Raw genomic sequence first — 23,539 nt, 5'->3', positions numbered from 1 at the left:
TTTCAGTATCCATATTGTGGCGCTTGATCAACGAGCCACTGCTTGGTCATATGCGTGTCTGAACGCCTTTGAGAAAGTTGGAATTCAATCCGTTTAAAATTATGTGTCAGCTCAGATACTCTCCATCTGGCTAAGCCACCAATTTCTCGAAGCTTATCTTCTTCCAATCAGGTCAACGCCTTTGCGCCACTTGCCTAGATTTTGGCTTGTTGACAATTTTGGCCAATCTTTTAGATGAAAAGCTGTTTAGTGTATTTTTTTAATGGCTTTATTCCACCTTGTGAACAGCCAGCGTGTAGTGTATAGATTATGAGTGGCTTTAAACAGTCTTGTGTTTGTTCAGAAGCTAAAGATGCCACATCTACGTCAGTGAAATACTGGCATGATCCCCAATAATATTTGGCTTTTCATCACTAGATAAGAAATAGAATAAGAGTTCGCCTTGTTTCTCTTTTGAATCAGAATACTATCCCAATTTTATCCACTCACGTCGACTGTATTCATCACTATTCCATCAACCTTTAACAATTCAAGTATAATTAATATCATGATTAATTTTTTTTATTTGATGAGTATCTTTACGATAATGATGGTATCATCGATATCCGTTTCCTCATCCGTCCCCACATCTGACGTTTCGCAAAACTCTATACACAAACGATCACATGTAGGACACATCTATAAAAGAAGTCCTGGAAAATGCATACGACGAAGAAGGAGTCCTCAGCAGCAGCTTGTTCAAGGACCGCCTCAAGGACCACCACCTCAAGGTCCACCTCAAGGATTTCCTCAAAGACCACCTCAAGGACCACCTCCAGGATTTCCTCAAGGTCCACCGCCTCAAGGTCCACCACCTCAAGGACCACCTCAAGGATTTCCTCAAGGACCACCTCAGGGACCACCGCCTCAGGGACCACCTCCAGGAATTCCAGGTGGTATTCCTAGAGGTGTTCCACGTAAAGGTGGTAATACTGGACTGAGTGCTGTTGATCAAGACTGTCTTGATGCTCATAATGAAAAGCGTGCTTTGGTTGGTGTCCCTCCACTTGGATGGTCACGCAACCAACAAGAGAGTGCTCAAAGATGGTCCGACACGATGTTCCGAACAAAAGTTTACGAGCATTCACGCCCTGGTGAAAATCTTAACAAGGCTTGGAACATGGCAATGACATGTCGTTCATCAATCCAGGTATTCTTTGATGAATACACGCTTTATAGCGGCCAACCGATTCCTAAAAATGCAAATAGTGATGCTGCATTTGAGGCATACGGACACTATACTCAGCTGGTGTGGCCATCTACCACTGTCGTGGGATGTGGCCTTGCTGGTACTTTTGAGGAAAGTTACCTCACTTGCCACTACGACCCTGCAGGCAATGTCGAAGGTCAAGCCGCCCCCGTCTATAAAGTGTAAACAGATTGTAGTTAAAATTAGTTGATCCTTGTTTTAGTCTGCTCTCATCGCTTTACCTTTTGGTGGGTATCTGAGCCTAACGCTTGGGTACTTTGTCTTATTTGCCTCCCTATTATACTTAAACATGATGCTGAATTTAACATGCCTCAGTGCTAGATAAGATCATCAAGATTACGTCTTTTACTTTTCTGTTAACCAGACTCTCATTTTGTTTATCGACTTAATAAATTCTTGGCTGTCTGCTAAGCATTTATTATCTGTAACTTCTCGATTTTGTTCACCGCCATCTTACGATTTAGTGGTGATCAGAACCACATCAATTGTAGCGATGCATCACGGCTAGCAGTAAAGAGTATAAGAATGGAAAGACGACATGAGAGATTATTAGTGATGTTTTACAAATATTGATTTGAATGACAGGATCATCTATTGATCGTGTGTTCTTTATCACAACGACAATCTGACTTGTTGATACGGTCAGTTGCTAAACCATCTGCGCCATCACTTTCTTGATGCCATTAAAATGGTCTCAAAGCACAATGAAATCGTGCTAAAATAAATCCTTTCGTCCCTTTGCCGCTAGCTTTAACACGTTTAACAGAAACCCAAGCTGCGTTGAATTCTAATCTGTCGACTTGCTTTGACTGACTTGAAAGTAATAGTCTTGTCAAAAGACATTAAAAACAATATGTCAATGGTTTATCAAACCATATTGAATCCCATAATATACAAATGTTTGGATTTATGCTACAAAGTTGATTTTCGAGCAGCAATAAAACGACTATAATGTCGCTTTATTGCCTAAACCTTGATGTGGATGAATAGTTGAGCATTTCTTTCTGCGATGATCAAATCTGAATAAAGACTATTACACTTGAATCTTGATTTGCAACCACAATGAAATCAAGGTTCAAAGCTGAGCAGATGAATCGTGAATCTACAATGATAGCATTCCAGTTGCAATTTAGTAATGATTTCAAGTATTGAATCTTTATCCACCAACCGCAAAGACTCGACCAATATTTATGGCTGCAAGTGCAGGCAGAGTTGGCAGTCCTCGTTCAGACCCTATCCATTCTGCGTGGTCTCGCCCAGCAGATAATGCTGGCTCTGCCGAATATGCGCTTTTGATGGAGAATGTATCCAGTACAGGTCCAAACGATCCTACTGCTATAGATGGTAATCCACCTCAACTTCAAGATACTCGAGCATTCAACCATACTGGATCTGCATTGGGCTCTAGCAACAGTGTTGGCCATATACTGAGCAACGCTGGCAGTCGCTCTATTTCTGCTATATTTTCTGCCTGCAGTGCCCATGCAACTCTGGAGCGTCAGGGAGTGAGCAAGGATTTGGGTCTTGACAATGCCGAGGTTGCTCGTCGTCGTCTCCAATATGGTCTCAACGAGCTTTCTGCAGAAGCTTCCGAGTCCATGCTTATCAAATTCTTTGAACAGTTCCAAAACCCTTTGATTTTGCTTTTGCTGGCTTCCGCTGTTGTATCTGTCGTCATTGGGAATATTCAAGATGCTATTAGTATTACTTTGGTAAGGTGGCTAATTCGAATCTATTTATAGCTTATAGATTGGGCTTGATGGTCAGGGATTGTTCAGTTTAATCGACCGATTAGCCATCCTGGTTTATACTGTGATCAATGCTCACAATCTATTTTCATTATTAAATGCCATTTCAATATATAGGCTATTTTGATTGTACTTACAGGTAATATCGAGTTTGAGTTGATTGAAACCGATTTATAAGAACCTAACAGAATTCCGTGTCATCATTTCAATATTAAGTTGCATTTGTTCAGGAATACCAATCAGAAAAATCATTAGAAGCACTCAACAAACTAGCACCTCCACACTGTCATGTTATTCGGTCAGTTCTGTTTGATTATCAACTAAAACAATCAAGTGTTCGTACATGCTAAATTTATTTAAATGGTTTAATTTTCTATTCTAGTGAAGGAGATATTCGGCAAAAACTTGCCAACGAACTTGTTCCTGGAGATATTGTAGTATTTGAGCGTGGAGATCGAGTTCCTGCAGATGTTAGATTGTTTGAGGTACAATCAGGATTTTATAGTTTTTGGATCTACATATTACCAACTTTTATTCCAACAATGAAAAGTCTGACTATTTACTAAACTCTGACCATTGATAAACCCGTGTTATCAGACAGTTCATCTTGATATCGACGAATCAAGCTTGACCGGAGAAAACGAACCTACTCGGAAACATACTGATACATTACAGAACGTCGGCCCTGATGTTTCATTAAACGAGCGCAAAAACATAGCTTTTATGGGCACACTTATTTTTAATGGTGCAATGACTTGCTTACCTATGTTAAATTAACTATTACACTTCACAGTTATATATTAACCTATTGAATTTGACATACTCAGGTCATGGAAAAGGCGTTGTTATTGCAACTGGAAAGCTGACAGAGCTTGGTGTCGTGTTTTGTATGATGAACGAGGTAAGCCATTTTTTATTAGGATTGTATCTATTGCGAGAATCATCCACGCTTTGATCGTTAGATGCTGCTGGCATGTGCTGACTTGAGTTGCTTTTAAACTTAATGGTAGGTTGAAACTAGACGAACTCCACTTCAAACCAAGATGGATACGTTAGGAAAACAGCTGTCAGGCGCATCTTTTATATTTATAGGTCTAATCATGCTCATGGGTGTACTTCAGGGCCGGAAATTGCTTGAAATGTTTACCGTCAGTGTAAGTTTAGCAGTAGCTGCTATCCCTGAAGGTTTACCTATAGTTGTCACAGTGACACTGGCTTTAGGAGTTCTTCGAATGGCATCACGGCATGCCATAGTAAAAAAACTTCCATCAGTGGAGTCTCTTGGATCCGTCAATGTTATTTGTGTAGACAAAACTGGCACATTGACGATGAATGTCATGAAAGTGACACAAATATTTACTGCTGCACATGGATTTCCCATTGATGTAGAGCACAAAATTGATCCAACAATTATCCACCATTCAGCAGTGGTGCAGCTATTACGAATCGCCAACATTTGTAATAATGCACATACTGATCATACTGGGAAAACGGCAGGCCAACCTGGTGAAGTAGCCATTATGGAATTTATTGACAAGCTCCAACAGCCGGATGAACGGATAAAAGAAAACCGAATCTCAGAAATTCCGTTTAATGCAGATCGCAAATGGATGCTGGTAGAATCTCGCTCAACAACAACAAGAATAACACAATGTTTTGTCAAGGGAGCACTAGAGCCTGTGCTGGACATGTGCAGCAGTTATTATATATCAGAATCATCAGTCATAGAGTTGAGTACTTTAAAGCGGCAGGAATTTAAACATCAAGAACAGCATATCGCACAACAGGGATTACGTGTATTGGCGCTTGCTTACGGTGATTCGCAAAAGAATATGATATTTGTTGGTTTGATCGCCATGTATGATCCACCTCGTCCAGGGATAGCCAACACAGTACGTTTGCTCATTGAATGCGGTATCAAAATTGTCATGCTTACAGGTGATTCAGATGGTACAGCAAGAGCAATTGCCTCTCGAATTGGCATTCCAGTGAGTACAGGCTCTATTATGTCTGGGGCAGAAATTAATAGCGCACGCGAGATAGATTTACAAGAAAATATATCACGCATTTCGGTGTTTTATCGTATGTCACCTGCACATAAGCTTGCCATTATTCGAGCACATCAGCGAGCCGGTGCCATTGTAGCCATGACAGGTGATGGTGTCAATGATGCGCCTGCACTTCGACTTGCGGACATTGGAATTTCAATGGGAAAACATGGCACCGATGTTGCAAAAGAAGCAGCTGATATGATTTTGGTCAACGACAATCTCGCAACTGTTATTAATGCGATTGAAGAGGGCAAAAATATTTTTCACAACATCCAAAACTTTTTATGTTTCCAACTTAGCACGAGCGCTTCAGCACTCTCACTTATTGCCTTTTCAACCTTTCTCGGATTGGAGAATCCACTTAATGCTATGCAAATCTTATGGATTAACATTATTTGTGATGGACCGGTTGCGCAATCACTTGGTGTAGAGAATGCAAATCCTGAAGTAATGAAACAGCCACCACGGCACAAGGACGAGCCAATTATGACCAGGGATCTAATTACGCGTATACTAATTAATGCAGCAATCATCGTTACTGGAACATTACTACTGTATGTGTTTGAGCTCAATGAGGGAGTAGTCACGACGCGTGGACGAACCATGGTAAATCCTTGATCAAATAGTACAGAAGGTTTCAATGCCAATCTCACAATACTAACCATCTTTATCACTGTTGGGTCAAATACTATGCTAGACATTTACGTGCTTTGTATTCTTTGATATGTGGAACTCATTGGCGTGCCGATCTTCTACAAGGCTGATTCATCAAGTTGGATGGACCACAAACAAAATGTACACATATGCTGTCACTGCATGTGTGTTGGGTCAACTGGCAGTGATATACATTCCGTTTTTTCAGTCCGTGTTTCAAACCTCTGCGCTATCGCTGTTTGATCTGGTGTACTTGGTAATTGTAACCAGTGTTGTGTTTTGGGCAGATCAGGGACGCAAGATGTATTTTACGTCTCGGAAAATACCCGAGTGCCATAGCGACAATTATGTTTGAAATGTGTTTTTTGGATGCCAAGTTTACTGCGGAATCTCTTCAAGTAGACCAATATCTAATTTTTGAGAAACTATACGTTTACCTGCATAGTAATCTATATCTTGTACTGGCTCTAGATTTGATTGCATGTTGAAAATGGTGTGACTATTGACAGGGTTATACTGAAAGCCAATATGTTATATATTAACATTCAAGGGGTTTTATTAATCAATGTAGAGGATGTGCATGTTAGGTGCAATTTTTTTCCTTTTTTCAAATCGTTAAAGTGTAAAAAGGTATGGAGGCAGCAAGCTGGAGGGATTATAATTGATTTGCTTTTCAAAGTAGACTTGTATAACAATGGACTAATTCAACTTTTTAATGCGGTGATCCATCAAATATCCACTAATACAAGACAAGGATTCAAGAAAATGGTTAGATATTGCTTCAACGTTGAATAAAAACGGAGATTGCCTATACAATGATGTGATGCATACTTCTGCTTGAATAATGATTGCTTCTACAAGTGCATTTTGAAACGACATGTTCATCATGTTGGCATAAGCCGCTTGCATATCGTCATTTCCTGTTGAAGGCACGCGAATAATAGTTGGTCTATGTACATTATATTTAATAACGGCATAAAAGCTGCGTTAGCAAGTGTGCGCAAGATACGTGCCATCGAATAGTTTAAAGCATCACTGGTTATGCCAATTACGATTTACCCAAATACAATTGCCAGATTGGATGGTTCCATTTTGTTAGTCTCACTATGTGCTGCAACACGGACTAAATGCCGCATTAGATATTCGAGCACCGTGTAGTGAGTTTTTGGTAACGCTTGAATCAAATTTTTAATTTCTATCAAGCGTTCATTGTAGTCCTCCATTTCTAGTGATAGTATACATTATGACCAACAAGATTCAATTCCGTAAGTGCTTATTCTAATGTAGTCAACATACTCCATGACAGTCGTAGATACAGTCGATCAATAAACTCACTCATGCATGCAATAAAGCGATCGTAGAATAAAAAGGGGAAAAGTGGATCTTTGAGTTCTCGAAAATACACTAATTATATTGTTGGCTCAAAAATGTCAGTAGCCACACTACTAATATGCAAGGTATCTGAGAGTTAATGCATACATCAACTCACACTTTAATAACCCGGAAATGGCATTAAGATCAAGTCCATCGTCGTCCAATTCTGTATGTGGCTCCACTGCAAACAAGAATAAACAGTACCCAAAAGATATTAATATCAAATCAACACAAAAACAATAAAACCTTGAGAGTTTACTTTGGTTAATTTGTGTCTTGATTCTCTGAATAGTAGCTGCATTTCCGGACAATCGATAAATTCCTTGCGAATTCAACCCTATTACACATTCATTTCAAAAACAAAAGGTTATCCATTTGAAGTACAAATACATTGAATACTATTGAAATTGAAATGTCGTTAGTACAATCTTACCTCTACTTTCAATTGTCGAAATACATCTTTCAACAAAGCTTGGAATACTTTTGTCTTCTTCTGCAACCTGAACTTCCAAAAACCCGCCAAAAATAGCTCCTATTGATGAAAAAACAAACTACTGTCAAGTAAACCATCAACAGAAACGCCTCGAGTTAAAAATACTCACCATCTGAACAACTATCTTCCTTTTTGTCCGTATCGCGAATTGGCGACCCTTTCTCCTGTTGCTACACACGGTCGCATAGAATCATAAAAACGTCAATATAAAAATGAGTTGCTAGAATAACCAAATGATGATGATCATAAATACGTATTTATACTTACCCGTTTGAAAAACGCATTTAGTTTCGTCTTGATATTAACCTTATTTCCCGAGTCACCATCTTCAGTATCACCCGCAATAGGCAGTCGTTCTTTCTTTTTTGAATCGTGTTTCATAAGACGTTTGTCATCAGCTAATAGAAAAACAAAAAGTGTTGGTATGATCGTTTTCCAACAAATAGAATAGACCATGATTGATAAAAAAATTGATTACTGACAGCGCTTTTTAAACATGGGCTCCACAATAACCTCTTCAGGTATTTGATGAGCAAACAGCTTCTCAGTAACATTTTCATACTAGATCCTCACATAAATAAACTATGGTTAGAAAATACAGTTTAACTTGAGTGTGATTGCCTATTAAAGCCTATACACTGATATAAAACTACCTCGGCAGCAGTTGATGCCTCTCGTGTTGCTTCGGATATGGTAGTAACCCATTCATTGACTTCAGACTCATTTTGGGGCTGGAGTGCCCAAACCGCACCACTTCGTGTTTGAATGGTGAAAACTGTCTGCTTTTTCTTGTTGGAATCTTTTTCACGAGCAATTGTGATGGATTCAAGTGTCACTACCAGTGAGGGTCCAATATGACCCTTATCTGATCTCTATTGAATCGAACCAATAATAGTTAAAATAGGAAGCATTTCTTATCAACGAATCGATGTACACATATTGCATTGTTGGCAGTAGAAATATGTCAAGATCTTGATACCTTTTTAAGTCGAGCAGGCTCATCTTTGTAAAAAATGAGAAACCCAACACATACAATTGCCCAATGATTATGCCAAGAGTGTGTTCTTTTTGGGTCAACTCCGCCAAACTCCTTTCTGGACTTGTATGCTAGCCAGCCCTCTCTGCGAATCAGCTCGGGCACCACAGTTTCAATCTGTGCCAATGCTGATGTTATTCTCAGATTTTCACGCACTACACTTTGCGATGCAGTATCTCGAGAGGGACTTTGAGATACCATGCGTGATGAATCCAGTGATTCTTTTTGCTACATTTACATTTGGTATATTTTAATCATGTATTGCAGTAATTTAAACTGAAACCGGTTGTAGTTGATATGTGTATCCAAAAGTGTCAAAAGCACTTACTATGCCAACAGTAGGCACCTTTTCGGGTCGATCATGAATGCTTAGATTGTCGAATGAGGCTGTTGGAGTGTCACCATATGGAGCATTCCAAGACGTTTCTCCAGTAGCTGAATTCCAATAGTATTTTTGCCCATCTTCAGTGGTGACAACATGCCATCCATCATCGGCAAGATTATCTTCAGATTGATATTCAACGCATGTACTGCGGCCTAAACTACGGGATACTTCCAATGTATCATTGTCAGTGTCTTCTTCCCTGTCAACCTCTGGCAAGAGATCTAAACTTTGAAAAGTGTCTTTAGATTCAGCTCCCAGGTCGCGCAAACTACCAGTATTTGTAAACTAAACAGCAAAAGTAAAAGCATGCGACCCAGAGATTTCCAATCGGTAAATGATGATGGGTATAAGATAAAAGTGGATGATTAGAATTAAAATGATTTTGGATTGATGTTTGCAGATCAGAACAAATGAATTAAAAGGTTAATTAAACAACTACCTCGCAAACTCTGGTTTCTGGTGTAACATTTACATCTGAATGGCTAGTAAGAGAATCCTTGTCCAATACAGTTTCAGACATCAACACTCCATTTAAATCTAGACTATGGTGGGGAATCAGGTCAGATGATATGCTTGTGAATCCAGAACGCAGATTGTCAGCAGATGAAGGCAGTACTGAGATTGAGGAGGCTTAAATATTCACATTGATAGAAAGGCAATAATGAGATATTGTATTACATGTCTGTCCTAGTAGATAATCTCCAATACCTTCAGGCAAGACCTTGACATGATTAGCTGGAAAGAATCCAAATGCCGAACACAGCGATCCTTCAAACCAGTCAGCATTGCAAAACTCTGTAATGATGATGCGGTCTCCAGCTTCAAACGAAAGCTCATTGTCCTATTCAATACATACAGCCAGAATCAAGCATCCGATAGATGGAAATATTAAACGACTGAAGCATGAGTAGAAAATCATGAATAGCAAGGGGTGCACTAGATTGACAAGCTAGTATAACACATTTTACCCGATACAGCAAGCCTGTGTATACTCCAATCCAACTCGATAGTATTTAAATATATGCATAGCTAGACATTATACATACCTCCTGCGCGTCGTAGTTCCATAGAGCAATGGCAATACGTTGTTTTGTTACTGCAGTGTTTACAGGAGCGGCATTAGCGACACTCATAGACGAGGCATCTGTAGTCGTGGAAGAGTCGTTCATTTTCAGACTTGTTTCTGTTGCAACGGCAGTTCTTGGAATAGTGTCAGTGACGTTGCTAGTATTTGCAGTCACTTCAGTAAAATAAGTCGATACAGCAATAGGAGTGCTCGCCAAGGGCATCGTTTGCTGCATGCGAAGGGCCGAAACTCGCTCGCGTCTTGACCAGCACTTGATGATCGTGTAGAGCGACAACGATTTCTTTAATGATTCTGTCAAATCGAATCTGGCAGAGTTCAATTGCAGCCATCTTCTGCCATGAAAACCTTGTCTGCCAATCCAGTTACTATAGCATCAGTCTCGTTAGACCAGGATTCTATTCCTAACGGAGCATCAAGTACTTCCAGATTTGTACAGAAACATTCATCAGCATCTACTTTATTAAAACATCAACGAATCAAAACTGATAGTGTCAAACACACTTTTACTAAAGCCAGCACTAGAAGAAACCAGCCTGCTCCTCAGCTAACTGGTTCACTTCTTTGTCAAGTACATCAGACTATTTGTGCTAGAATACTGCAGCAAGTTGGCTTTGAATCTATATCTGCTGAAGCTCTCGGAGAGTTGGAATCTACATTAGATCATTGTATGTATCCACTTGTATCATTTTAATCCGCTATTGACTCTAGACTCACTTATACTGGCGGCTTTCAATCTTGTCAATCTCAGATTTATTCGATCTGACTGACCGTATTCGTATCTACGCTGAACTCAATGGTCACACTCGACCAACGCTACAAGACATTTCAATGGGTCTCGTTTACTTTGGAGTGTCATTGACTGACTTGCACTGCTATGCCAAGGAATTCATCACATCACATCAACAGGAGCTTTCAAATGTTCCAATTACACTACATAGTGCTCCTACTGATCAATCTGTCTGGGAAGCTAATCCATTCTTTTCCAATCCTACACTGCTTACCGAAAAAACTATGACAAAGGCTGATGGACAATCACTCCAGCTTTCGCCAAAATGGATGAAGTCCCATTTCCCTCCGCTTCCACCACCCCATAGCTATCTCTCTAGTAAAGTATGTATTTGGCTTGATTATATAGTAAATATAGAATGTCTTGAACTCAATCTAATCATTCAACCGTCTTTTACAATATCCTTGTGCTTTCTAGATACCCATGCATCCTGATACAGAAGGGGTTAAAGAAATATCAGATAGCATTGAGCAGGCTAGACTGATGGAACGTAATTTGAAGAAATTACTTTTTGGAGGTGTCTTGGACGACGTTGTAGATCCACAACACTTTGAGCCAGTGAATTACTTGGAAATAAAGTATCGTCGTGTATGAATGTACTTTTTGATCAAACGTGCGTCGAGGAAATAAAACTAGAAGCAGATTTTATAATACTCGAATTATTCCCATGTATTTTATGCATTGAACAAGTGCAAGTTGTCAGTGTAAAAATGATTCATGCTTGACGAGTGTTTAGATTTGCTACAGTTGATAACAAAGACCATGAAAATGGAAAGACGACATGAGAGATTATTAGTGATGTTTTACAAATATTGATTTGAATGACAGGATCATCTATTGATCGTGTGTTCTTTATCACAACGACAATCTGACTTGTTGATACGGTCAGTTGCTAAACCATCTGCGCCATCACTTTCTTGATGCCATTAGAATGGTCTCAAAGCACAATGAAATCGTGCTAAAATAAATACTTTTGTCCTTTTTATCTTTACAGTTAATCAACTAGAATATTAGCAATCAAACCATGGATTCGAAACAACAAAATGAGAAAACTCCCAAAAGAAATGGAGGAAAGTCAAACAGTAGGCAAAGGAGTTCTAAACCTAATGCAACTTCAAGCAGTTCTAATCCATCCATTGCAGCAGATGCTATTCCTGAACCAGTAGTTTCTGTCTTGTCTTCACTACAAGATCAACCAAAAAAACAAAAGCAGACTCGCAAGAAACCCCCACAACTCAAGACACCGTCTGGATTAGCAGCGAATGGGTTGGCCAAGAGCTCAGTTCCAGCTGATGCTGATGCTGTAAGCGCAGTCGACCATGACAATGAAGAGGAAGTTTGCTTCATTTGTGCGGATCCCATAAAGTATTATTCAATTGGAACTTGCAATCACCCCATATGTCATATTTGTTCTCTTCGTTTAAGAGCATTGTATAAACAGAGGGAGTGTCCCATGTGTAAGGTGACAATATTATAATTCCGTCAGATGGCTGCATGCCACGATCAGAATATGCAACATTGTTTTGTATAGTTTCAATTACTAGAGCAAAATTTTAACTGTTGCTTTATGATGGTGAATTGGACAGACGGAGCAAGCCAAGGTGGTTTTTATTGCCAATCCAGATCATGGACTGTTTGAGCATTACCAGCTCAGTCAGATGAAATTTGACAAGCATCTGTCTATTTATTTCGAGACTGAGGACATGTTTAGCGAAACCATGCTTATATTACGATACAACTGTCCCGATCAAGACTGTAATGTCACATGTCCAGGTGGATGGGATGAGCTTAAGCGGCATGTAAAAAAGACTCATGAGTTGCTGATGTGGTATGCCAAGTTTGCTTATTTAATCTGTTTTGGAACTCGACTCGTAATTACTAAAACTGATTTTATTTGACTGTCTCTAATCATTTCAAAACATCTTACTATAATAGTGAACTATGTACTCTTCACAAAAAGTCATTTACATATGAACATACCTTGTTTACAAGTAAATCTTTACATCAGCATAATCGCGTTGGTGATCCAGATGATCCTTCGTTCAAAGGCCATCCGGAATGTGGATTTTGCCGAATTCGTTTTTATGACAGTGATGATTTGTTTGAACACTGCCGAAAAAACCATGAGGAGTGTTTCTTATGTAAAAGAATGGGCAGACTTCACCAATACTATGTCAACTATGCGGGTTTGGAGGAACATTTTAACAAGGAGCATTTTCCATGTCATCAGCCTTTATGTCTGGAGCGAAAGTTTGTGGTATTTGCTTCTGATATTGACTTGACTGGACACGAGGTACACTTGATTATTTTTTATCCACTTTTACTATTGATACATTTATTTCAATGATTCGTGTTTTTTAATTTTGTAAACTATTTGCTTTTATATTTAGTTGGAAGAGCATGCTGATATCAAAACAAAAGCTCGAGGTGCTCCCGTAACATTGAATTTTGATTATGGTAGTTCATCTAATGCCTCTAATACTCGAAATGGACAAGGCAAACAAACTCGTGGAAATCGAAGTTTAGGGAATAACAGAGACGATGCTCGATCTAATACTCCACCAGAAACACATGATATAGAAAGCAGACAACGTCGCATTCAAGTGCCTTCTGGATTTGGTGCATTGCTATCTACCACGTCCAACTCACCAAATGATTTTCCATCCATCAACGATTCTGCTGAATCTGGATCACCAAGTATTCCTAAACATTTAGCTCGGCTTACTCTTTCTCATTCTAAATCTGTACCCAACTCCTCCTTGGAGTCCGAGACTACTCTTGCTCCCACACCTGCTGAATCTCTTGCTCTTCAAGGCCGAGTAGAAGAGTTGTCGTCTAACCAGCAACACCAGCAAAAACAACTTCTTGAACGAGATCTCCAGCTTTCAGGCCAGCCACAGATTGTTGAGGGATTAACTCGGCTTTTTTCTGCCTCTTTTACTTCCGTTCAAGAGTTTAAACGTATTACCCTCGAGTTTCGTAATAGTCGTATCAATGCATCTGAATATTTAGACGGATACATGAACATTGCATTGGCAGGAAAGCGTGGCAAATTTTTGGACGAGTCTCGACGAGATGCCGGACGAATTTGGATTCAGTTGTTGGAGATGTATGACGAGAGTGATGATTTATGTGGAGCGACCCAAAATGCCACTGGTCATCGTGAAAAGGGAAAGAAGAAGAAGTCGATGCTTCTTTCCGAGTACGAAAATGCAGCTAGGACAATGCCCAAGAAGAGTGCCATGATGCGTGCATGGAATGATTACAAGATCAAGGTAGTAGCTTTTGATTTTTATAAAGCCTGCTAATTGCGATATAAACTCACAATACCATGACAATGTATGCTCTGTCACAATCTTAATCTATGTTTTAGTTGAAAATCACGCAGGAATCGACTCCATCTGCATCTGTTGGATCATGGGTAACACCACAAACAAGCACTACACCAACACCAACACCACAAGTATTGGTCGTGAGGTCTGCAGTACCTCAGCAAAAACCAATTGTTGGAATGTCGTCTACATCTCGTGTCATGGGAAGAACCAATAACGGGAGTTCTTCTGTATCTGCTGCCACAATTCAAACTCCACCTGCTTCGGTTCCTATGGTTCGTCAATCGAGTGTGACACTGAGTGATTCTTCATCAGTCTCGTCTACGCAAGCGCTACCACAAGGCAGAACTGAAACAGTTGTGACAGCATCTAGCTTTACAAAGGATGCACCTGCAGCAGCCTCACTTGCACATCGAGCTCACACTCGACAAGACTTTCCAAGTCTGCCAACAGCAGGAAAAGCCAAACGAGTTACTTTGGAAATGCTGCGTGCTCAGAAGCAACAACAACAAGATGCACTTCGTGCATCCAAGATTGCTTCTCATCAAGGAGATGTAGTTATTCGGGATGATGGGGCTTCTGGATCGGGTGACATTTTTAGCGGTGTGAAATCTGGTAAAAAGAAAAACAAGGGCGTACTGTTGTTTCATGTAGGATAAAGCAGTTGGTTCAATACATTGTTTTTATTTTTCAAGGCCAGACTCCTATAAATAGTTTATTTCAATTTACAGCCATGACAATTATTCGCGATTCTTGGTTAGTTGGGTTCGAAACAATAAAATAGGTTTATCGTTGGATGTACATACAGCATCTATCAATGTAGATATTACCTTTCTTACAGCCATTGCAAGACTGCCCCAATCCAGATCTGCACAACCATCGGCCATTTGAGACTTTAGATGTTGTACAACAGTTTCGTTAATAGGCACTTTGGCACCAGACTCGTCTGCCAATCGTTGAATATGTCCAGTATCTTTAAGTCCACCACGAACAGTGAATCCACATCCGTCTTTTATGGCAAAATTATCATGAACCATACGGTCCCCATAACCCTTGACAATATGCGACCCACCGAAAATCAAATCAACCACCTCCATAACTTTGCTTCTTTCCAACCCATTCACCTCACCCAAAGTTTGAGCTTCAGCAATCAACTCAATCATTCCAGCAATCATGAAGTTTCCAACAAGTTTGTCTACATTGGCCAAACAAGGATCGACACCAACATCTAGAACCCTGCATGTCATGGCAGCAACAAATGGTCGGACCTTTTCAACATGCTTTGAAGGTCCTGCCAAAACGCCAACAAGGAGTTTGGATTTGGCCGCGTCTGGACGACCAAAGACCGGACATGCAACGTATGCGATGCCATTGGCTTCTGAAAGAGTAGACACCTTTTTTACTGTTTCTGGAAAAACTGTGCTGCATTCGACATATATTAATCCTTGTCTTGGAGGCCCCTCTGTCAATAAAAGTAGAATATAAGTTGATCCATTGTATTCACGCAAAACAGAATATTACATAAAGGGTTAGGGTATAGTAAACAGCTCATCTCATGAAATGATAGGTCGGTTTACTGGACAGATTGTTCCATCAACTCGTTAAAGTTGATTGGCGTTTTCATGTCCATTTTTGCATTACAGTTTCAGTCCATCTCACTTGCTTGATCTTCAATTCTCCAAATCAAATATTACAAGTATTGGGTGAGAGCAAGTCTGCAGGATTCAAGTGTTCCATTTTACGTGAATAGGACTGAATTGGTGTTTAGCCTGGCATTTAAACGTGCCAACTCGAGTCCATACAATCCTGTATGATGAATCTGCAACCAAAGTACACTAGTTTAAACCACTGGTTCTACTCACCCAAAATCTTGGATATGTTCTCTTCCAATGCCTGATCATCAAACGTCATTGAAAAAATAATGTTGCATTTGGAAGCCATGGCTACAGGACCGCCTGATTCGAATATTGCCCCTGCATCAACAAGTTTCTGGGCTTTAGATTCGGTGCGATTGTAGACATGAAGAGTCTGTCCTTGAGCCTTGAGTGATTGCAGCAAGTTGGTTGCCATTTCTGGATATTTAGCAATGGTACTGGATTAGAGCAAGACATTGAGGAGCAATGATGGATAGCTTGATTCAAGAACAATCCGAGTCAAACATTCATAAAACACTTGCCACTGCCCATAGCGCCAAGCCCAATGAATCCAACAGTCAATCCAGAATCAAGATGGTTCATTGTTGTAGTTTGCAGTCGTATTCACGCAAGGTAAAATCCTGTACTGATCTTGCAGTGATTGCTTCAGAATAAAGAATGAATATGTGTTGGACATTCCTAATGTCTGGAATTACACACTGCAAGATCCATTTTTTATTCTCGACACTCTTATTGAATGCTCTATTTTACGTGAATGGTGTTTATCATTGTCAGGATACAATTATGGGATAAAAGTGTTTGATTCTATTCAATAATGGATAGACCTTGTGTAATTTAAAGAGGACTAAGTAGGAAATCAGCCATTCATTTCTTGGATTGCTGGGCAAACCAAGCCTTGAGTTGATCCCCTCCAAATACCATGCATACTGTCAAATACACGCTTAAACCAATACGTGGAGTGACTCCACGGTAGAAACCTCGAATGCCCATTGTTTTCCAGATCCATGCTCCCGTGTTGGCTATTGTCATCTTGGCAGGTCGACTAGGATCTACTTTTTGAGATTGCATTTCAACACGAATAACCTCGATAGGCTGATTCCAGCATGCTAGTGCACCACCAATGACTGATGCAAAAAGACGCTCAGGGATAGAGAGCGGTTTGCTGGTCTGGTCTGGCGAGCGAAGCCCAATAATGGTGGATTCTGTAACACGAGCAATGCCTAGTCTGCTACCCCAGTTGGTCATTTGGCGTAATGCAACTGCATTCACTCCCTTGTTGATGCCTCGGACGCCTTCCCGCTTGAAAATATCACCAGCAACAGCCCAAGTGGACAGGGAAACTCCAGGGTTCTTGTGTCGAGTTACCTCGACAGTTTTCATAAACGTGCAAAATCCCATTGTTGTATACGCCTTGATCGTTCATTCCATCAATTCACGTAAACTCGAGTCAATAAGCTTATATACTGTTCAATCTTGTTAAACGCCATATAATGGGACGAATCCACGATGTAATATAAATATACCTGTGCAACACCACCGCCCATACCACCCATTACACCTGCTGCTGCCTTGGACATTCCCATACTAGTTGTAGCAATATGTTCAAGTTCCGAGCTAGCAAAGAGTAATACAGCACCTTTGGTAGATGCCTCGATCCATGCCCACTATAGCGTAGATGATTCACCAAAATAATGAGCACGAGTTAGTCGAACGTATTCAAATTTTCACTTGGTAATGTTTTTTGAAACAATGAATACAAATTACAACTGTATTCAGTTGATGCAAATTTTAAACTGCGGCCTAATGTAATTTGCCAAGTCTTGATGGATAACTCAAACGAGGCTCATTGGTTAGAAATCCAAAACACCACAATTGAGCGGTGAAATCAGTTTGCCGATTGAAAGGCCAAACTTTCCAAGTAGGATTGACAATACAAGAGCAAGAGTTGGGCTAAAAACACAATGAATCTAGCCTAGATTCAACACAATAGTCGACAAGGCTCACTTACAGGAATCAGACCTTGATAGAACCCAGCGATCCCACCACGTTGGAATGTCTTTTTGACTGCTTGAATGAGTCCATCTCCTCGATTAGCTTGTACCAATAAATGCAGTTGAAAACAAAATCCAATCCAACCATGTTAGACTACATAGTTTAGATCTAGCCAATATCGATGATCAAAACATGCAGATGAATTCTATCAAGACGCAATTTGAAAGATAGTCAAGCAGCCAATGTGTATTGAATTCAACAAGACAATATGAACAGATTAAAACCACTTGCCTGCCATATGGGTTTTAACGACCTCGAACGGCTGACCCAGAGTAGATACCTCAAAAACTTGAATTCCAGCACCAAGAAGTAAGTTGGCCCATGATACTGACTGTTTAGATACAGTTGATTATCAAAGATATCCACAAAAGTCGTATATTCATTTTCCAGATTAGATCATGTACAAGTTTAAATCGCAAGTGATTGTGATGAATATCTATAAGCATTATCTTGGATAATATGCATGTCTGCAATACCAGGGACCATCTGAACAGGGATGGATGCATGAACAATATCCAAGACCACACATTCCCAGCCAACAGTTACAAATACCTTTTTTTTTGAAACAACAGGAGATGCCATGATTGATGGCAGGTCAAGACAATAAAATTAGAATATTAGTAATGATTGGTTTACTGCAGTGTCGCTTGAAATCTGTCAAATTGATTCAGAAATTTAACCGCCGATTCAAGGAAATTGGCGTGTAAGCCGTTTATTCATCTTTATAAAGTTTGGTCATTCAGCACCAGCTTGACAATACTGTCGGCCAAATCTGACAGCTTATACTCGCATTCAGTTCCCAAAAAGACCGATTTTTATTATTCTTGCTGTTTTGAAAGCCAATCATGGTTAAACCTGCATCTATTGCTATCCATTCAAATCCTATTCTGTCCAGACAACAAAGCAATTTGACTGTAGCCGATGTTCCAGTCGACCATGTCCAAGATACTTCTTTCCAGCTGGATGTCTTAGGAACCAATATTTGGAAATCACAAATAGCATCCATCGAGCCAGTAAACGTACACCCTCTAAATCTGGATCATACCAATCATTTGGATTTGTCGAATGCTCCTCTGGAAGATATGTTCCCAGTACATAATGTGACTTGTCCGAACCCATACAGTCCTGTCCATGTAGAGGATAGAACGGAACAATTATCAATAGATGATGCATGTGCGACAGCTTGCATCAACTATGATGAAAAAACAATCTTTGTAGATGACGATACGGTTGAATCGAGCACAACCAACTCTACAAATATGCATCTCAAACGAATCTACCTCAAGGTTTGGCGATTGGATACACTTGCATGCAGAATCATCTCTCAAAAGACTTTGCTGTTGTTACGACACTGCTTTCGTCGTTGGATACATAGTACTGTTACACCCTCTACACATCAGATTCGCCAATTGCCAACAAATGTGGAAACCTTTGGTCATGAAGACTGGCGATTGAATATTCGGGCAACAGTGCACTTTAAGTTTGCATTGTATGGAAAAGTATGGGCTGGATGGACACTATTTGTAAAAGAAAGGAAACGGCAAAAGTATCTGGAAATGCAAGCAATATCATACGGTTGGTTCAATTAGCTTTAAACTCGACTGTGCTACTTTACCTGCACTCTTTCCATCGCGCTGTAAAGTCTACTAATTCTTTGTATCCTGAACAGATAATGAAAATAGGCTAGGCATGGCTTTACAGGCTTGGAAAATGTATTCTCAACATCGTTTTGCTCATCGTCGACTAAAGATGATGGTTTTATCAAAACATTGGAAACTGGTGCTTTTGAAAAAGTTTCAGATCTGGAGTGATCGGTTTAAAAAACAAAGACTTGTAAAATTTAACAATAGCATAGCAAGCAGGGTACGTATAAAAAACCTTGAAGCCAAGTGTGTGAAATTATGGAGACTGGCTCTTGATCGTCGACTCGAATATCGCCATAAGAGCATTACTGCTGGAATTCACGCAACCCAGCGTATACTAAAATGGGCATTTTTAAAATGGCGCTTACGACTCTTTGACCGTGAACAGCATCTATCTCAAGAAAGTAAGTACCTTTTATAACATTGCTCAACGATTTACAGTTGCATGTATGATTGCCAACTCTATTTTATTGGTGAAATAGAGACAGCAGTATGGTTTGACCAATGCAGAGTGGCTCGAGTTGCTTTTCGGTGCTGGTATATAAAATCGGATAGAGCAATAAAGGCTGGACATTTCCAAATTCGAATTGAACGTGCTTTCCATCGCCACTTAATAACCACAAAATGGTTAGTGTGGAGATTACAGTTCAATCAAAAGAAATTAGTAAAATTGCGAATCAGTGCATTTGCTTCTATGTTTGAAAAGGATGCCAAGGTAATCTGATTAAAAAGTCAATTGTCACGACTTGTAACTAGAAAGTGCGAGATATCAACCCTTTAACTGACCACTATCATTGTGTATTAGTTGAAAGTATTTCGTTGTCTTACTTCTTTGGTATCTATGCGAGCCTCTGCTGAAAAGTTTAGCAACCTACAGGTATAAGCACTTTTATGTTTCTCAATCTTTCTCATTGGCTGACTAAAGTTTATTGTGCTAGTTGATAAAATCCGTATTCAATAAGTGGGCACTCAAAGCAATCCATATCAAAACCAAAAAGGACGAAATTGCCATGGTGCCTGGAGTATCACACTACAATAGCAAATTACAATGCCGGGGATTCCATAGCTGGCTTTTTTTATTTCGCAGCTACAAACTGCAAAAAACTATGAAACAACGTGCTAGTAACCATTATCAATCTATTACTTGTAGAAAAATCTTGAACGCCTTTTCTCAGCATGCACGTTTCTGCAAGCAAAAGGCCAAACTTGATTCTATTGCAGCTACTTTTTTAAACCAGTCACGCATTGCAAGATATTTCTTGATGTGGATTCGTTTTAAAGAACATTCAGAACTAGAGCGACGCAAACTAAAGCATGCAATCGAGTTTAGACAAAATAAGATGATCTGGCGGGTATGGAGCACGTTTGTCAAAAATGTCCAGATTTGTAAACAACAGCACGAGCAGCGTATTATGGTGGAATCATATTACAATAAGGTTTTGGCCCAAAAAATGCTTTGTTTGTGGGTCCTATATACTCGCCTTGAATCTAAAAAAAAGGTGCATCAAGTGCATGCTACTCGGTTTCGATACTTTAGTATGATGCATGGTGCATTTCAATTTTGGCACAAGGTAGTGCGATTTGAATTGATACATGTCAAAAACAATCTTTTGGCTGTAAAATTAGTGCTTGTATACTAATAGTATCGACCTTTTTTACTAAACATTAATGTTTTTAGCATCATATTGGGAAACGACAGCAGCTCATGCACTGGCGATTTGCAATTGCACACCATGATCGAACTGTGGCTTTGCGACATTTACGAGCTTGGAATGTAAGTTTATTTTAAAATCATCCTATCGTGATAAAATGTACTATTTATATTTAGAAAATCCTAGTCTTACTATTATTCACGCTTTATTGTTGCATATATCGAATAGGTTTATACAAAAGAATGTAATCTACTTAGATATAGAATAGATCTTTTTCAATACCAACGCGAGTTGAAGATAAAATTATTATTTTTTGGAATATGGCAAAACTGTATTCTTGAAATCAAAGATTGTAGCGAAATCGTTGAATCCGTTCGACTACTTCGGCAAACCACTTGGCTTCGCAAAGTAATACTCTTTGTATATTTATTGTCTGCAGTTTAAAATTTTGAGTAGATTGTTAACATTTAAATATGACTTTTTTTCATTTATAAATCTGATTAGACCATGGCTACATGGATTACTTGGACACATATTCGTGCATTTCACAAACGAAAAGAAAATGAATTATGTGCAGACTGGATTACAAATAAGAGTATAGGTAATAATTGAGCCCATGCTTTGTAAATCTGTCATGTAATTTAGGTTTTAAATCGTGCCAACTGTACTGCTAGATTTGCTATGTAAATGTGTAAAGAGATGGAAACAAGTGTACCAAATGCGTGTTCATTGGGCTGAACTGGACAGCTCTGCACAACAAGCATATCGAGCACGATATCAGCATACTGCTTGGGGTATTTGGCGTAGATATTATAAACACATGGTTTGGATCAAGGTTAGAGCCATTTTATCAATACATTTTAGGTTGCCAATGGATTTTGACAAGTCATCTATTATGTTTTGCAATAGGTGACCGATTCTATGCAGAGCAAATTCAGACAAAAGCATCTTCTTATCAAAACATTCAAAGTGTGGATGCACTCTCGTAGCAATTGGCGCGGACTGTACTACCTATCCCATGTACATCCCATTACGTTTTGGGCAGTTTCTCTTTTACGAAAAGTGTTTGTTACTTGGCGAAACGAGGTTGATCGACAGAAATTATTTAAAAAACGATTGGAAAATGCCAGAGAATGGCATGGTCAAGAATTAATCAGCGAAGGAATGCGTTTATTGCTACAGGTAGTTTGCTGTCAAAATTTAGTGTATTTCAATATGATTTTATATACATTTACCAACAATTACATTGCTATTCTGTAGGTTGAACAACGAGAACGTGCTGACCGACTTTCAGCCATCGCTTTTCAAGATAGACCAGCATGGTCTAATTATCAGTGGAAACTAGCTAGTAAATATGGCAGACGTTGGCGCATTAATTCATATTTAGCAAGCAGACAGCGTGGTAGCTCGGATTTTAACTTGTACTGTCGAGAGAGGCTACTGGATAGCTCTGCACAAGAGTGAGTTTGAACTGTTTTTATTGGTATTTCTTATAGATCTGATGTAATTTAAATATAGTAGTATTGGATTGACACCTTAATCATTTTTCCTTGTTTGTTAGTTTGGCCCACCAACTTCTCATTTTGCCAAAGTATACCCTGCAATCAACTACTTCTGAATTAGACTTTCAAACCATTCAACAATCCACAAACTCTGTGGATGATGGTGAGAATTTCACAACTGATTTACCTTTGGTCTGTGATGATACAGGCAAAAAAGATTATAGTGCACCAAGATATCCAGAGCTGATTAAATGCCGTCAACGACCAAAGCCGCGCGAACCTGACTTTCTGTTTGATGCAGTGTCCTGCCAATTTGTTCGGACTAATCCACTTGTAGACACCAGCAACTCTACTACTGTTGTAGTGTCAGATTCTCCATCTGTCACCAACGAATTACCAACAGTGTGTAAATCTTTGCTTGTAGATACAGAGTCCAGTTCAACTCAATTGGTTGCATCTCAACCCACCATAATATCTGAGCCAATCACTGCACCTCAGCCTGTTCAGTCGCCATCTCTTACTGCTTTAGAATTGGAAGATATTGGAGAAATGATTTCCATTTACGAAGCTCAGCAGACCAAGTATGCCCAAGTTGTAGCCCAACTGGTCTTGTTTGAAAAGGCTCTGGAAAGGTATCTTGATGGCGATCAAGCTGTTTTAAGCGACCCAAGTTTCGGATGTTCAACGGTGCTGAGTTTATTTGATCAAATCAAACATTTGAAGCAGTCGAAATATTCATTTGAAAAAAAGGCGTATACCATGCGTAGCTCTGTTACTTTATTACTCCAGCGTGTTCGCAGTGCAACTCGGAACCGGATGAATCAGTGTTAAATATAAAA

The 23,539-nt window shown here is 39.5% G+C and overlaps 7 protein-coding genes across 7 annotated transcripts; 4 read left to right on the top strand and 3 right to left on the bottom strand.

Annotated features, from left to right (window-relative positions):
• Positions 1 to 586: 586 nt before the first annotated feature.
• Positions 587 to 1,655, top strand: BATDEDRAFT_84528 (uncharacterized protein; the record flags this gene model as incomplete). The annotated part of the gene is made up of 1 exon (XM_006676167.1): positions 587 to 1,655. The coding sequence occupies one exon, from the start codon at positions 587 to 589 to the stop codon at positions 1,412 to 1,414; it is 828 nt and encodes a 275-aa protein (XP_006676230.1). The 3' UTR covers positions 1,415 to 1,655.
• A 762-nt stretch (positions 1,656 to 2,417) lies between these two features.
• On the top strand, positions 2,418 to 6,516 carry BATDEDRAFT_18216 (uncharacterized protein). Its single transcript, XM_006675095.1, has 9 exons — positions 2,418 to 2,961; positions 3,115 to 3,136; positions 3,214 to 3,295; positions 3,380 to 3,482; positions 3,595 to 3,742; positions 3,825 to 3,898; positions 4,008 to 5,654; positions 5,746 to 6,332; positions 6,452 to 6,516. The coding sequence occupies exons 1-8, from the start codon at positions 2,440 to 2,442 to the stop codon at positions 6,055 to 6,057; spliced, it is 2,910 nt and encodes a 969-aa protein (XP_006675158.1). The 5' UTR covers positions 2,418 to 2,439; the 3' UTR covers positions 6,058 to 6,332; positions 6,452 to 6,516.
• On the bottom strand, positions 6,376 to 10,279 carry BATDEDRAFT_33915 (uncharacterized protein). The gene is made up of 15 exons (XM_006675627.1): positions 10,037 to 10,279; positions 9,699 to 9,831; positions 8,934 to 9,275; positions 8,549 to 8,833; positions 8,223 to 8,441; positions 8,052 to 8,130; positions 7,837 to 7,967; positions 7,679 to 7,739; positions 7,510 to 7,608; positions 7,336 to 7,413; positions 7,192 to 7,257; positions 7,038 to 7,106; positions 6,762 to 6,927; positions 6,534 to 6,651; positions 6,376 to 6,441 (listed from the first exon to the last, which is right to left on the bottom strand). The coding sequence occupies exons 2-15, from the start codon at positions 9,825 to 9,827 to the stop codon at positions 6,415 to 6,417; spliced, it is 1,869 nt and encodes a 622-aa protein (XP_006675690.1). The 5' UTR covers positions 9,828 to 9,831; positions 10,037 to 10,279; the 3' UTR covers positions 6,376 to 6,414.
• A 135-nt stretch (positions 10,280 to 10,414) lies between these two features.
• Positions 10,415 to 11,458, top strand: BATDEDRAFT_84525 (uncharacterized protein; the record flags this gene model as incomplete). The annotated part of the gene is made up of 3 exons (XM_006676166.1): positions 10,415 to 10,742; positions 10,826 to 11,187; positions 11,282 to 11,458. The coding sequence occupies 3 exons, from the start codon at positions 10,415 to 10,417 to the stop codon at positions 11,456 to 11,458; spliced, it is 867 nt and encodes a 288-aa protein (XP_006676229.1).
• A 2,804-nt stretch (positions 11,459 to 14,262) lies between these two features.
• Positions 14,263 to 16,266, bottom strand: BATDEDRAFT_33913 (uncharacterized protein; the record flags this gene model as incomplete). The annotated part of the gene is made up of 2 exons (XM_006675626.1): positions 14,263 to 15,658; positions 16,059 to 16,266. The coding sequence occupies 2 exons, from the start codon at positions 16,264 to 16,266 to the stop codon at positions 14,937 to 14,939; spliced, it is 930 nt and encodes a 309-aa protein (XP_006675689.1). The 3' UTR covers positions 14,263 to 14,936.
• A 396-nt stretch (positions 16,267 to 16,662) lies between these two features.
• Positions 16,663 to 18,524, bottom strand: BATDEDRAFT_84522 (uncharacterized protein). The gene is made up of 5 exons (XM_006675875.1): positions 18,456 to 18,524; positions 18,135 to 18,234; positions 17,860 to 17,945; positions 17,375 to 17,515; positions 16,663 to 17,261 (listed from the first exon to the last, which is right to left on the bottom strand). The coding sequence occupies exons 1-5, from the start codon at positions 18,483 to 18,485 to the stop codon at positions 16,716 to 16,718; spliced, it is 903 nt and encodes a 300-aa protein (XP_006675938.1). The 5' UTR covers positions 18,486 to 18,524; the 3' UTR covers positions 16,663 to 16,715.
• A 224-nt stretch (positions 18,525 to 18,748) lies between these two features.
• BATDEDRAFT_85605 (uncharacterized protein) lies at positions 18,749 to 23,531 on the top strand (the record flags this gene model as incomplete). The annotated part of the gene is made up of 11 exons (XM_006676165.1): positions 18,749 to 19,478; positions 19,573 to 19,950; positions 20,029 to 20,261; positions 20,352 to 20,423; positions 20,509 to 21,117; positions 21,225 to 21,320; positions 21,703 to 21,799; positions 21,873 to 22,033; positions 22,108 to 22,380; positions 22,459 to 22,658; positions 22,760 to 23,531. The coding sequence occupies 11 exons, from the start codon at positions 18,749 to 18,751 to the stop codon at positions 23,529 to 23,531; spliced, it is 3,621 nt and encodes a 1,206-aa protein (XP_006676228.1).
• Between the last annotated feature and the right edge of the window lie 8 nt (positions 23,532 to 23,539).

Source organism: Batrachochytrium dendrobatidis (assembly GCF_000203795.2).
Source record: "Batrachochytrium dendrobatidis JAM81 unplaced genomic scaffold BATDEscaffold_1, whole genome shotgun sequence".
NCBI lineage: Eukaryota > Fungi > Chytridiomycota > Chytridiomycetes > Rhizophydiales > Batrachochytrium > Batrachochytrium dendrobatidis.
This window is presented reverse-complemented; position numbering and strand designations above follow the sequence as displayed.

What these genes read in the sequence shown, in the direction of transcription:
- BATDEDRAFT_18216 (XM_006675095.1), top strand. Translation starts at nt 2,440, where the DNA reads ATGGCTGCAAGTGCAGGCAGAGTTGGCAGTCCTCGTTCAGACCCTATC. An exon ending in ATGCTATTAGTATTACTTTG is followed by an intron (nt 2,962 to 3,114) that starts GTAAGGTGGCTA and finishes TTCAATATATAG; the next exon opens with GCTATTTTGATTGTACTTAC. An exon ending in TGTTTTGTATGATGAACGAG is followed by an intron (nt 3,899 to 4,007) that starts GTAAGCCATTTT and finishes ACTTAATGGTAG; the next exon opens with GTTGAAACTAGACGAACTCC.
- BATDEDRAFT_33915 (XM_006675627.1), bottom strand. Translation starts at nt 9,827, where the DNA reads ATGAGCTTTCGTTTGAAGCTGGAGACCGCATCATCATTACAGAGTTTT. An exon ending in GCCCATGTTTAAAAAGCGCT is followed by an intron (nt 7,968 to 8,051) that starts GTCAGTAATCAA and finishes TTTTTCTATTAG; the next exon opens with CTGATGACAAACGTCTTATG. An exon ending in TCGCTTTATTGCATGCATGA is followed by an intron (nt 6,928 to 7,037) that starts GTGAGTTTATTG and finishes TACTATCACTAG; the next exon opens with AAATGGAGGACTACAATGAA.
- BATDEDRAFT_84522 (XM_006675875.1), bottom strand. Translation starts at nt 18,485, where the DNA reads ATGGCATCTCCTGTTGTTTCAAAAAAAAAG. An exon ending in TCTATCAAGGTCTGATTCCT is followed by an intron (nt 17,516 to 17,859) that starts GTAAGTGAGCCT and finishes TCTACGCTATAG; the next exon opens with TGGGCATGGATCGAGGCATC. An exon ending in TGGGCGGTGGTGTTGCACAG is followed by an intron (nt 17,262 to 17,374) that starts GTATATTTATAT and finishes TGAACGATCAAG; the next exon opens with GCGTATACAACAATGGGATT.